Source organism: Protomyctophum parallelum, assembly GCF_964188405.1.
Source record: "Protomyctophum parallelum genome assembly, chromosome: 12".
Taxonomy (NCBI): Eukaryota; Metazoa; Chordata; class Actinopteri; order Myctophiformes; family Myctophidae; genus Protomyctophum; species Protomyctophum parallelum.
In genome coordinates this window covers 51053103-51067696 of record NC_139712.1, presented here as the reverse complement: position 1 = coordinate 51067696, position 14594 = coordinate 51053103, and the positions used below count along the sequence as shown (strand labels likewise).

At 48.3% G+C, this 14594-nt stretch overlaps 1 protein-coding gene across 1 annotated transcript in view; it reads left to right on the top strand.

Annotated features, from left to right (window-relative positions):
- The first annotated feature begins 3199 nt into the window (after positions 1-3199).
- LOC310867705 (neuropilin-1a-like) overlaps positions 3200-14594 on the top strand; it is an 80163-nt gene continuing 68768 nt past the window's right edge. The window contains 3 exon segments of the mRNA XM_083777824.1: positions 3200-3867; positions 3870-3905; positions 5238-5412. Coding sequence (XP_083633950.1) covers positions 3846-3867; positions 3870-3905; positions 5238-5412 — 233 coding nt within the window. The 5' untranslated portion in view covers positions 3200-3845.

Sequence of the window (14594 nt, the reverse complement as noted above, 5' to 3'; positions counted from 1 at the left end):
ATTATGCATGCAGCATCAGCAGTGTAACATCGTATTTAGTTTGTGCTTGAAATGTAGGCTACTGTAATTCTGCAAACTGTTAATAAATATTTCAATCAATCAATCAATCAATTATTCTATACTGTTCAATGTCTGTAAAGAAATATTACTTATACGTCACTTAACAGTGATAAGAGGAGAGCAATGTCCAATCCGTGAGGTTGAACTTGTCTGAAACCACAGACCTCTCCGTCTAATGCATAAAGGAAGGACACGGGGTGAGGAGGCAGGCAGCCCTCCAGCCTTGAGCTCTGTCTGGGCTGCTCGCTGCACGGCTCAGACACCCCCCTACAGGGCAGATAGAGAGGCCGCTCCTCAAGCCCTCAACACGGGACGGGACCTTCGAGCCCTGGGGGGTGACTGACTGTGATCAAAGCTCAGTACAAACGAGCTTCTGTTAAGAAGCCTATCGGAGTGTGGCCATGATGCACTCTGCAATCTGATAAACCGTCAATGATGTCTGTCTCTCAGACGACCCTCCGACGAGGCGCTGTCTCCAAGGTTTACTGGTTCCCCCATTGTCACCTGTGGCGGTCATAGAGATAATATATCCCATTCTTCCACTTTCTGTGTATTTTTTAACTGCATGTGGTGCATCATGGGCTGGATGTGTTTGAATAAAGAAAAGGTGGCATGACGTGCACGTTGCTATTAAAATAATACATGATATAATATAGCGGCAGCCTATATATAGCCTACTAAGCCTAGGCTATACAGTTCATTGACAATAATCTCAATTCTACTATTGAACTTGCTAATATGAACGCGGACTCACCTATAGGCCCCTTGGGTCGCCACTAGTCCCCACAATTATGATCCATCCAACTCGAGTCGAACCACATTTGCAGTTATTGGCGAAAATGTCATCGATTGGGGGAGGGGGGGAGGGAGGGACTCGAGGGAGGGGGTGTAGTCCATTTAGCTATAGTACAGGAACATAGAGATAAAACTGTATAAGTTCGGCTATATATTAGAATAACAAACGAGCTGATACAAGATGGCTTTTAGCCAATCGTACAGAGAGAGACACACTGTAGTGGATGTCTGCACTTAAGCCCGCTGTCTCTAATGTTAACTTTCCCATTCCGAATAAAGGCTACAGTACACACACAAATACACGCGTGTCATGCACGCGCGCGCACGCACACAGACAAACACACACACACACACACACACACACACACACACACACACACACACACACACACACACACACACACACACACACACACACACACACACACACACACACACACGCACACACTCTCTCTCTCTCTCTCTCTCTCTCTGTCAGTGAGTGAGACAGTGCGGTCCCGGCAGCAGGCAGAGAGAGCTAGGCTGTATAGAATGTGTGTGTGCATCTCCATTGCAGAGGCAACCCCCTGGTAAAGGGGCGTGTGACTGACGGAGTCAGCGCCGCCGGAGACTCGAGTCCCGCATTTCCATCACCGGAGCAGCAGAGAGCGGTGACGCGCGGAGCGGAGAGAATTTAACCCAGGGAATAAAACTTCTACACATCGGGTCGAGGACTTTTTGTTTTCCGTTTGATCCTTTCGACCTTTTGGGAGTTGACTATTTTCTCAACGCCTGCTTTGTTATTTTTATTTTTTATAGATATATATATTTTTAATAAGCCACGGTCGGGTCTCTCTCTCTCACTGGCGACAATAGCGAGCGAGAGAACCAAGATAAGCGGAGAGCGGATCAGTCTGTACGCGGAGAACAAGAGCCAGTTTGGGGGCACTCGGCGGTGCGAGGAGCCGGTGCAGCCGTACCGGACTGTGCGACCATAGTTTCCCCGGCGTGAGGAGGGGGATACCTGGATACTGACCTTTATAGGCGCTGGAAAACCCCTGTAGCTATAGTGAATTTCTAACACACTATTGGATTATATGAACGAACACGCATAATGTTGGAGAGCGCTTCACTCACAGCCTGGATGGCTTTGTGACTGTGAGACAGTCGCCAAGACGCAGGTGATCATTGCTGTTTGTTGTGCGTGGGCTGAAGGGATCAATGCTGCATTTTGTGCGCACAGAAATTATGATATGTTGGTGTAGCCTTTTAAATGCATTTTACTTGCACTGACGTTTGCTTCTGATTTTCGAAAGCAATATATGATGCCTTCGTTAAATAAATAATACAAATAAGCTAACTCTATAGCTATATAGGGTATACTGCAACCTGGACAATAGGCTTTATAATTGAAACGTCTTTATATTACATTGGGTTCGTTTAATATGCACTCAGGCGAGTGTGATGTGTATATTATTGACATATAATAGCCCATGCTCCTGCCCCTTTGTGCCGTGGGTGACCCACCGGGGCAGAAGGGTCTTGGTTGAACAACTATCCAATACTATGAATTACACTTTTTATTGATTTCACCCAATTGTCTGAGTGGCATTTAACCGACACGCCAGCTTTAACAATCGGAATATCTGGGTAGCTATTGACATAGAAGACCGAAACCCAGATCATGCCAGATGTTAGGCTATAACGGAGGGAAAATAACTTCTCTCGTATTATGAGCAGCATTCAGGCCCTTGATTTAATTTAGGTCTACTAGCCTATACTACTGTATGTTTATTTGGGTCCATTCGATCAATTGCTCTTGAACCGAACGTGAAATATAAAGGTGAAACATTTTGGTATAACATTTGAGAGCTCTAGGCGTTTAATAGGTTCGGTTGGCACAAGCGCACATTTCACATATAGTGTCAGATGAGATGTCGACCTGTGTCATTTCATTATATCAGACCCATATGGAGAGAGAGAGCGAGAGAGAGCCAGGTATGGGTGTCAGACAGTGTAGAGTCGACGAAACGAATGAGATTATAAATATCAGAGAGAGAGAGAGAGAGAGAGAGAGAGAGAGCCTACAAAGTCAACGTGATAAGAAGAGAGAGAGAGGGGTGCTAGAAATACCGTAGGTGAGACTGAGCGAGGAGGACAGCAGGCAGAGAGAGAGAGAGAAGCTGCTGCTGCTGCTGCTGTGAGTGAGTGAGTGAGTGAGTGAGTGAGTGAGTGCCCGTTCGTTCCAGTGACGGACGCTGCAGGCAGTGAGACCCGCTCCAGCCTCCACTCATCAATTCAACTCTTCCCATATAGGTTGGGTTGGATATTTGACATCAAGCCAATCAGCAAACTCCTGTGTGAGATTCCAGCAGCTCCACAGAGCCAAGCAGCAGTGTAGGCTATAGCTATATACTACACGGCCTATAGAAGCAAAGTGGTCGCAGTTTGGGGTGTATCTCTCCTTGCCTAAAGCCCGTGTTAAGGGCAATGCCAGTCAGTCAGACTCGGCCAGATGTTGGCTTGTCAGCTTCTGGAATGGGCAAAAGGGAGCAGCATTGCCGGCACATATAAAGACGAATGATCCAATCTGCGCCCATTTATTGAATAATAACCAATCTGTCTCCTTTCCATTTACAGCAAAAGGATTACCTCTGGCTGCCTGGTCATCACTACTAAACGGAATAAGAACGGAGGCCTATTTATTGTTTATTTATATGTTTTTGTGGACTGACTTCTTTGGAGGATATGCAACACCACTACTGGAGAGCGAACAGGAGCTGAATGACAGATGCAAGCGACGACTTGAGACGCATTTTCAGACCCAATTCCAGCTGACACTTCTGCTTTATTTTCTGCTGTTTATAGCCGGACGCCAAGGTTACAGTTATTATAGACACAAGAAGGAACAAAAGCTGCCAAAGTAACAGAAGAAAGAAGGAAGAAAAAATAAACTTTGAGGATTTTTATTCGTTCCCCCCTCATAATTTTTATTTTTGTTACAAACAAGGATGCATTGTGGATTAGTTTTTATCCTTTTAATGGAATCTTCTTCGTTGCCAGAGCTAACGGTAAGAGTCAACTTTATATATATATATATATATATATATATATATCACCTTTCCATTCTGCAACCCTTATTATTGATTGATTTATGCCGAGACTTCTGTTTGTGTTATGAAATAGTTCATATAAAGGACTGTCTTCTGCATGTCTGTACGGTAACGTCCCCGGTCCTTATTGCGCGGATGATGGCATTCTTACAAAGTAGTTTCGTTTCCACTATCCGTGAAACGAGCTCATTCATATAAGAAAAGTAATCTCAATGCACTTAATTGACCAATTATTTGAATTGGAAGTACTTTGCGTACAAGGCTATAGCCCGGCAGATGGTGTGCTTTAATCAGAAAGCATGACCAGGCGCACAAATGAAGATTAATGTCATTTTGGGGTGGAATCGGTAGCTTTGTTCATTAAAACTCTGCAATCTTTAACGGGTAGTCTGAGAAACAACATTATTGACCATAGGCTAATAATAACCCGCTTGCGGTCTCAGCAAACGAAAAACGATTTAATTGACACCATTTTCAGCTTCCATGCTTGTGCACTCTGTACAGTGTACACCTTTGCATAATTTGGGTCATTTTCTCTTCTTTATGAGGCAGTTAACTGTCCTCCAGTGGCTAAGAAAACTTACAGTTGCTTTCCCAATGTGTTTTCCCTATAGCTATTATGTTTTAGCTAAGCCTCTATACTGGCGAACTTGTTTTATGTGTTTTATTTTTCTTTATATAGATTAATAGGCTATTTATGCATAAAGAAAAGGCTCAAATGTCTTTCCTTTTAAATGTGTTTTTCTTTTGAAATCCTTAATCCTTTATAGGCCTATATAGGTTCCAAAACCTTGTGATTATTAGCCAGTGGAAATTATTGCCGGGAGTTTTGTTGCTGTAGAGTTAGGGCTACTACTACAAAGTTAACTCCGTAAACTCGAGATATAATTAGCCTAATCATTAAAGTCCAGAGTCATGGGATTAGGACAGGACAGGCAGGCCAGACACTTGGCTATTTTACGACTTTTTGGACTCACCGTCTCACCCTGCCTATATTATCTCTCATTAATGTTCTGCTCAATTTGAGGTGACAGACAAAGAAACCGAGTTCTTAGTGCACACTTGTGGAAAATTGGACGTTATCATGTTGTAATATTGGAAGATATTTTCTGTTTGACACGTGGACCTGCAGCGGCGGTTTGTGTTGGCGCTCTGCCTAAAACACAGCAGCAACACGGCGCGGGATAGGCTACAGGCGAAAGAGTCATTATTTAACCCAGGTTTTATACAGCCCTCATATGATCCATTTCCTAACTGAGGGCTTTCACTTTCTCTCTCTCTCTCCCGCAGACAAATGTGGAGACACTATCAGAATCACAAACGCAAACTACCTCACGTCGCCCGGCTACCCGGTGTCATATTTCCCCTCACAGAGATGCGTGTGGGTGATAACAGCGCCTGGGCCTCACCAGCGGATCCTAATCAACTTCAACCCGCATTTTGATCTGGAGGACCGCGAGTGCAAGTGAGTAGACAGCCCCTCTCTGCTCTCTCTTCTCCCCTCTGCTGTCCTCATGCGCATGCGCGTGAAACCGCGCCATCTAGCGGCCGTGGATTTATTGTTGGATATTGGATATTGAGTCTGCTCTCTACATACGACAAAAGGAATGTCTTTCCTCCGCCATATGGTTTTGGAATGTCTTTGCTTCTCGTCTTTGTGGCATGATATCATGGGGTTGCTGTGCTTTGGTTGCTGTGCTGTTACAGAGCGCTCTTGCAGAAGGCATGATTAGGCCCTAGTGCTTCAGAAATCACTCACTGGGATATTCACTATGAGGCCAGTAGTTTCCTCTCAGAGCCAGCCAGTCGGTCAGCCTATTTGACTCCTGAACTGTGTGCCGTCTCGTCCCAACAAGGGCTAAGCGGTTCACTTGTCGTGGTTCGGATTGCTGGGTGACGTGACGGCGATGAAACGCGAGACAGACAGTAATCTGATGAGTGCCGGTGTCACTGTGGTGCCTTGAGGCAAAACTGTACCTGGGCAGACTGCCTCTCGCTGGTGATGACACAGTGTGTGTGTGTGTGTGTGTGTGTGTGTGTGTGTGTGTGTGTGTGTGTGTGTGTGTGTGTGTGTGTGTGTGTGTGTGTGTGTGTGTGTGTGTGTGTGTGTGTGTGTGTGTGTGTGTGTGTGTGTGTATCCCTGCCTCGCTCTGTCTCCGCTGTGTGTTTGCGCTCCAGGGCCATGGGGAGAATACAGTACTTTGCTGGATCCTGTACGGTGTCACCACTCCCACCCAAACCTCTGCCCTACGCCCCCTTTGTGCTCCTTGAATGTCTCTGTATACATTGCTCGGATCCTTTTTAATCCAGATTTTCTTTTTGGCACTTTTAACCTTTTCCTTTAAACCTGTCTGAGATTTATGGCTGGCTCTATGCCACACTGCTTAGAGGGTGGATCCTCCTTCACACTTCTTCTGCTCGATATCACCAGAGGGGACGGTTAAACTGTCTTAAGTGGTCCAGGGTGATAGAGAGAGAGAGAGAGAGAGAGAGAGAGGAGAGGAGAGGAGGGAGAGGGAGAGGGAGAGGGGAGAGAGGAGAGCGAGAGGAGAGGAGAGGGGAGGGAGAGGAGGGGGGAGAGAGGGAGGGAGAGAGGGGGAGAGAGGGGGAGATGAGAGGGGAGAGAGAGGGAGAGGGAGAGGGAGAGGGAGAGAGGGAGAGGGAGAGGGAGAGAGAGAGAGATATGAAGGGATGGAGTAACAATAGACTGCCTCTGTTAATCAAATTAGCCCAGAATGAATTTCCTGTGTCTAAACAACGCAGGGTTTTAAAGAATCGACTCTCTGGCCTGAGGCAAAACGAGGGTTTGGATTTTATTTTGTTTTGTGTGTTTTTTTCGGGTTGAAAGAAGTGGCCCCGGTTAGCTGTTTTTTGTGATCCAGCGCTGTACTATCATTTGCAAATTAGTTCTGCTCTCTCATTTAGCTGCCACTGAATTTACACAGTGGCGATTTGCTTAGTTAATTGGCTGTTCATAAACGTGTTAGCGAGTGAAGTTTGTGTAATGTGAGTGTGTATGGCTGCGTGATTCCATGTCCACCCCCCCCCCCCCCTTCTCTCTCTCTATCTCTCTCTCTCTCTCTCTCTCTCTCTCTCTCTCTCTCTCTCTCTCTCTCTTCTCTCTCTCTCTCTCTCTCTCTCTTCCTCTCTCTCTCTCTCTCTCTCTCTCTCTCTCTCTCTCTCTCTCTCTCTCCTCTCTCTCTCTCTCTCTCTCTCTCTCTCTCTCTCTCTCTCTCTCTCTCTCTCTCTCTCTCTCTCTCTCTCTCTTCCTCTCTCTCTCTCTCTCTCTCTCTCTCTCTCTCTCTCTCTCTCTCTCCCCCTCCCTCATTTTCCTAACCAAATGTGCTTATTATGTTTGGAGTGGAGCCAGTCTGAGCCAAACGCCGATGGTGCGGTCACGGGTTACGGCGCACACGGATACAGGATATACTAACAACTAACCTGGAGAGACGGCTGTGAAACGTAATCAAGTCGCCGCCGATTCAAGTGGGCCAGCACGCACTGGAGATTGTGCTGGAAACGGGGTCATGTTGACCTCCTCGGGCCCTTTCCTTTTTTAACCCGGGCCCCCCCACCGCCCGCCACCCCTCTCCCGGTGTAGCGTTTCATTTTTAATGTTGTAATGGAGTGGTTTTCATGGGGCTTTAGTTCCACTTCGCTATGTTTCACCTCACAAGGCTTCACATAGACTTAGGTGAAGATTGTGCTGTGAAGTGAACACCCCCATCTTGGTTTTTTAAATATTGTCACTTAATGTAAACCCACCTAGGGGTTGGGGGTCGTTGCATTATTAAACCTATATATACTTTGCTGGACCGTGGTCCCCTACGGCTCTATACGCCCCCCCCTCCTTTTTCTACGCCAAATCTCTTCGTAGAAGATATCCGATCTACAAGCTCACAGCGCCGTCGCATTAGGAGGATGCGCTGTGAACTTGTCTGCTATTGTCCGTCAAAATGTTCACCTCCCAGAATAGGGTTCACGTGGTTTACAGCCAGCGAGACATGTCATAAGTAACTCGATTATGATGGGCGGATTAGAGCAGACCATCTACCATGGCTTAACCCATCGTCAGTAGCAGCAGCATGGTGTTGTTGCCACTGAGGAGCGCCATCAGACGTTTGCGGCCCCCGCTCACCAAAACAGCCCCTGCATAATGGAAACTGCTGAGGTCGGAATGGCCTTCCTTATCTGATGGGCTAGTAGAGTAGAGTGGGTGTGGGGCGGAGGAGGGGGCGGCTACAATGCATGCTCAGTGCGCCGCCATGCAATCTAATTAGTGGGCAAATGGAACACACATGCTCCGCATGTTCACCAACATGGCCGTTATCAGCAGACCAAACAAGGAGCACTCAAAAGTGGGAGCTTTGCGACAAGAAAAACAGGGCCTTAAGTGAAGCGTAGAGCCGCGGCAGGCTGCGCCCGGTGTTGTTGCACGTGCGCTCCACTCTCGGCAGGTTTGTTTTTGGGAGGTGCAGGGGGGAGCTGTATCCTGAGAGCCGGGGGGGGGGGGGGGAGCCCCACTCCATCGCGGAGAGATAAGGACTAAGTGAGCCCTACCGTTCTGAATGCCGAGCATGTTTGCCTTTCACGCACCGCCCACACACTGTTCTCCTGGCTAATGCAGTTTGAGGTGAACAAATGTTTGAAGGGAATTTGTTCCGAAAATCAATGAGCAGCTAAGCTACAGTATAAATATATATACTACATATTACTTCAGTTCACTCGCTCCCTGTGCCACGCTCTGACAGATGAAGGTTTCACTTACGGGTGAGTCGATGTAATTGCATAAGACAGGCAGGCTGTTTCAATGGGACCGACCGTTGAGCAATGCAGCTCACCCCAAATTGAAGGCCATAGCAAATGTTTTGTGTTGTGCTACTGCTAGCTTCTCCCCCTCTCTCTCTCTCTCTCTCTCTCCTCATCGCCTGCTCTCCTCCTGGAGGCTGGAGCCTTTCTGTTTCTACTTGGTATGATGTGCTCTTGACAATGCCATGAATCATTGATGGCCTCGGATTTGCTGACCAGACCATGGGAAAAAAAATTTCCCCATGCAGCACACTGAAATCCCTCACAGTCCAACCAGCCAAGGCTGCTCCACAGCTGCCTGATTTTTCGCTTCCCTTTAGTAAAAGAGAAGAGAGAGAAAAAGAGACTGTCTACTCCCCACCCCTCACCAACTCTCTTTTCCCCCTGCCTCTCTGGCTGGGCAGTCTTTACTGGACCCTTAACAGAACACAGTGTGACGGCCTGCGCAGACCCTTAACAGAACACAGTGTGACGGCCTGCGCAGTCCCTGAGAAGCCGAGTGCAATGGGTGTGTGGGTGGGAAGGGATGAGGTGGCAGTTGGGGGGGCGGGGGCGGTTGGGGTGGCGGCTGTAGATATTCGGGGAATGCCTTCTGAAGCAGCCCATTGTGAGTGAGAAAGTCAGGGAGAGCCCCCTGCCTGACAGCGCCTCAACCTCACTCTAGTCTAAGGCTTGGAAAATGCACTATTTTCCCCTTTTCTTTAATTGCACCCCTCCCACCCCCCCATACACACACACACACACAGACACACACTTCCCAGCCCCCTGCCACTCCCCCCCCCTTCCCATGCTGTGTTGCCCCCTAAAGAGAGCTGCCTGGCCTGCTGAGAAGGCAAACATTCTCCACTGTGCTCCACGACAATACACATCCTGCCTCCCCCTGGCATCCTGGCCAGGTCTGCAGTCCAGAGATGACTAAGTGGAGTTAGGGAGGGATGGTATAGCTGCACAGGGGGAGCGTTTCTTAGCCATACCCGGGGTCTATATGCGGTGCGCCCCCCTCATACACTGGCCCCTTTTGTTATGTGGAATCCTCAGTAGGATCTCTGACTCACATGCCGCTGTGACAGTAAACAATGTGAGCCACCTGTTCTTGGGAGCGAGAGGAAAATACACTACGGGAGGTTGGGTTTAAGGGGAAAGTTACCACTTTCCTTAATTACTTTAAATACCTCACACACCACCTGAATAGCATGCTAGAGCGTTGCACGACAAGGTGGCTGGGGGGTAGCTAGCTATGGGAGGAATTTTCACTTCCAGTGGAGCTTCACAGTTGGGGAGCAAGACACTGTATTTCTCTCCATTGCTCCTCTCTCTCATGGCAAGGAACCAAACCAATAACAAATGGACAACTGGACTGTGTGGTTGTCCATCAGCCGTTGTCAGAGAAGAAAATGAATAAGGGGAGGAATGCAACGGGCCGTTTTATTTTCTCCGTGGGCAGTAGATAGAGGGCCTTAGAGACGGGAAGGGATGTGACCTCTGGCGACCGACTATAGGGGGACATGAATGTTGGGGATACTTACAGCCTTAGTGATTATTTCGGTTGTTGCCGTGCACGTCCTCGCGTGTGTGGGGAGGAGGCCTCTGCTGTAGGTTTGGTAATAATAACCACTGAAATGATGCACCTTGCATTTTCCATAAGGCAACCATTCCCACATGTTCATAACAATGTAAATCAAAGTACTCTCCAAATTATATTGAAACAGTGTGCCTCAAGGGAGAGGGAAAGAAATGAAGCTCATCCGAGGAGGTGGCACACAGGGTAATCTATTTTGAATATTAGTTTGCTCTTCATCACAATTATGCAGAACTGTATTTGCTCAGTGTGCAAAGAAAATGTCCTCTGATGACTTATTGTGAATGAGGAATATCTGTTTACATAGTCTGACGATGTTCTATAAGCTCCCATAAATGTAATGAGCAGGTTGACCCACTGTAAGCTCTGTAAATAGCATTTCCAATGAAAGTAGGCTGGCAGTATTAAACGTTCCCTGGGGAGTTGTTCACCTTCATTACCAGCCAGAGGGTAGAAAGGGCCAGACAGCAGACAGAGAACATAGTGTCAGACACATTGTTTCATTAAAAAATATGTTTCTTTTTTGGTGAGTGAGTGAAGAAGTATGAATTAGGTTTTAACCCTAATTTCTCTCTGTCGGTCCCTGTTCGCTCTCTCTAACACAAGAGGTTAATGGTGTTCTCTGTTAGCTCACACCTGCAAGCGAGTATTGTCTACCTGTGTCTGTGGATGTGTGTTCGTCTGTGCGCACAGCCAGTGGACCACCCCCCCCCCCCCATCCCCTCTAATGGTGGAGTGTTCACCTTGGCCGACGTTTGGAAGGACAGTCTGATTGAAAAGCTTTCTGGTCGTGGCATCTGCCGTACCTCCCCGTTGCTCTGTCACTTCTTTGATTCATGCGCACCCCGGACACCTCGGCCGCCAGGCAAGCCTCTCTCTCTGCCTCACAGCAGGAGGGGCAACTCCACTTTGGTTCACAGTAGTAGAGAGGAGGAGGAGGAGGATGAGGAGGAGGAGGAGGAGGAGGAGGAGGAGGAGGATGAGGAGAGGGACATAATGAGGTACGCTAAGGAAGAGGAGAACCGGATGACACCAGGGGTGAGGCGGCGGGCTCTTCTCACAGCAGTGGATTTTGGAAACCGTACAACATTTCGCCGCGTTTTTGTTTTCTGTTCTTTTGTATCAGTCAGGCTCGCTCGTGTTCGCCAGGGCAGGGATCGGGTGTCGTTTGCGCCGCTTCTGCAGAGGGATATGTGCTCCTTTTCCAGAACATGTTTCCCTATATGGAAGTTTCTGTTGTAACGAAGAGGTACGATTACGAGCCCCTCACAGCCCGGGAGTTTCAGCTGTACGCTTCTTTTGCTGTTTTTATCCGAAACAGACACTCTCTCTGAAACCGTGAGCATGCATGGCGCGTGATTAGAGGGACGGTGTTTTGGTAATCTCTCCTCTGGATCTGGACACACATCTATTGACTGTATAAGAAAATTCATACTGGGGTTTTTCCTCCCAGCACAGATGAAAAGCATTAAACGCTCGGGCTATAATTCAATTATGTGTTCTGTTTCCAGAAGACATTGGCAATGAGAGCCAACTCACCCTCTCTCTGTTTGTTTCTGTCTCTCTCCCTCCCTCCCTCTCCCTCTCTCTCTCTCTCTTCTCGCTCTCTGTTCCCCCTCTCTCTGCCTCATATAACATAATAGCTACAGGTTTCGGCTGCTCGCTGTTTTTCCATGTACGAGATACGAATTCTTTTAGTTGTGTGCGTGTGCGCGTGTGTGTGCGTGTGCGTGCGCGTGCGCACGTGTGAAGCAACAAAGTGGGGTTGGGCTGAGTGAGAAATAATTAGGCGTTTGAAGAGAATCAAGAGATGTGGGTGGTTCGGCCGGTGGAGGAGAAGAGCAGTAGTAGGGGGCCCTTTAGTTTGAAACAGAACCTCCCCAAACATCTCACTTCTCTTCATCCCGTCCGTCCCAGAGCGGAGAGAGAGAGAGAGAAGAGACATACAGTACAGAGGGAGAGATCTTCCCCTGCAGTCTAATGGATGAGGGCCCATTGGAGCTGTGCTGTGGGGGGCTTTAATCCAGCGTGTCCAGGCTTGTCAGACATGTTTCGTTTAGTGGCCTAACCTTGAATGGGGCTCATGATTTTGATTGATGCGTCTCCCTTCGCCATGAGGCCTGTTTGTTGCCCTAAGGCCCCCCGGTGCTTAGGGGGGGGGTGGTGGGGGGGCTGGATGGTAGATTCGGCACCTATAAGGCCCGTTCATCCAAGCAATCAGGCATGGCCCCGAAGGGGTCTCTGGCTGAAGACAAGTTTGTTTGTGATAGGTATAGTACCCCCGCGTGGGATTGAAAGCAGGGTTCTCTTGTTTAACCCCACGCATCCCCGGAGGCGTTCTGGTGTGTGTGTGTGTGTGTGTGTGTGTGTGTGTGTGTGTGTGTGTGTGTGTGTGTGTGTGTGTGTGTGTGTGTGTGTGTGTGTGTGTGTGTGTGTGTGTGTGTGTGTGTGTGTGTGTGTGTGTGTGTGTGTGTGTGTGTGTGTGTGTGTGTGTGTGTGTGTGTGTGTGTGTGTGTGCGCGCGCGCCATTGGGACCGTTGACGTTTCCTCTTGGCTGGCCTCGGCAGCAAAACAGACAGTGATTGATGGGGCGGGGCCCGACCACTCTCTGATTGAGTTAGATGCACGTGCTCCACAAACCCGCTTGATCCTCCTCCGCTAAATTGGCAGCGTTATTATTATGGCCTCTTTTCCTTTCTTTTCTGTGCTGCGACAGTGATACGTTTTCTTTTCTCTCGTAGCTTTATTTTTCTTTTTAGTCTTGGCAGTTTGGTGCCCGTACACTGCTACCTTGACTTCAGGGTCACCCCTGGAGAGATGGGGACACGTGAGGGCCCCACACGCTCCGGCACGTCCACGTACGCACACGCGCACGCACATCTAATATTATTAGGCCAGACGGCCTCCCAAGTTGGCAGCCACTGGTGTGCGGGGCCAGCATATTGGAAGGGTCGGCTTGCCCTCCAAAACTTGGCAGGGGCCCGGGCGGCCATCATCAGCACTTTGATCGGCCCCTGTAAATGCCGCGCTTGTGGCCCCTCTCTGTCCGATGCTTTGATGAGATGCACCTCTTGGCTCCGGACCATTGCAGCAACACCGGGTGCCATTTGGCTTTAATTCAAAGTGCCGCGTCATTGGAAATACCAGAAGACCGTTCTGTGCGGGGCGTGTGTGAACGGGGCGGGGGCGGGGCGGTGTGTGGAACAACACCGTATTGAAGCGAAGGACGTGTCATTCGTCAAACGCAGATACAGTATATCCACGCTCACAGGAAATTGTCCCTGTCTGGCAATCGACCGATCCGAGCCAACCCAACCCGTGTCAGCAAACATGTTGCCGTGCATTCTGAAAATACTTTCTCATTCATGATGTTTATCATCATCCCCTTCCTTCTTTTGAAGGACAGAAATAGCCTGGCTGTCTTCACAGCTCTTTAGGCCATTCAGGGGTTTAAGGTCACGCGTGTGTGTGTGTGTGACTGTGTGTGTGTGACTGTGTGTGTGTGACTGTGTGTGTGTGTGTGTGTGTGTGTGCGTGTGTGTGTGTGTGTCTTGTGTATAGGACACCGTCCAACTGCTCTGTCATTCTCCACCACGCCCTGTTCTGTCCAGGGGCTGTGCGGTGCGCAGACCCTTTCCACGCCCTCGCCAAGTAGCTTGAAGCCCAGCCAGCTGACCCGGGTCACAGAGCACCCTTCGACCTGGCCTCCACGGGGGAGAGACGGGGGAGGGGTGTATGGGGGTCTTTTAATTGAATACATCCAGTACAGTTATTACTCCTGTGCCCTCAAGCCTCTCAGCCAGCGTGGAGCCTGCATATAACGGACTCAGAGAGAGAGAGAGAGAGAGAGAGAGAGAGAGAGAATGATTGAGTGAGTGTCAGGCAATATTGACCCGTTTGCAATGAATCCTCACTAGAGCCTGACTGATGGCAGATTTAAGAGACCCGGCGATTACCGATGTTATGACAGACAGAGAAAATAAAGTGTAAATTCTTTAAACCTAATCGGAAAAACATTCTCTTTGAGATTTGGTTTTTATTATGAACCTAAAATGTTTTATTAAGTATATACATAACCCTAACCACAATCCAAACCCAAAATCAACACACAAACTGAACTTTATTTAATTAAGCATGAAACCCAATATATTATGTGATGATATATATATCATCACATATATATATCATCATCACATATATGATATATATATATATATATATATATATATATATATACTCGGCCAAACCGCTATATCGGT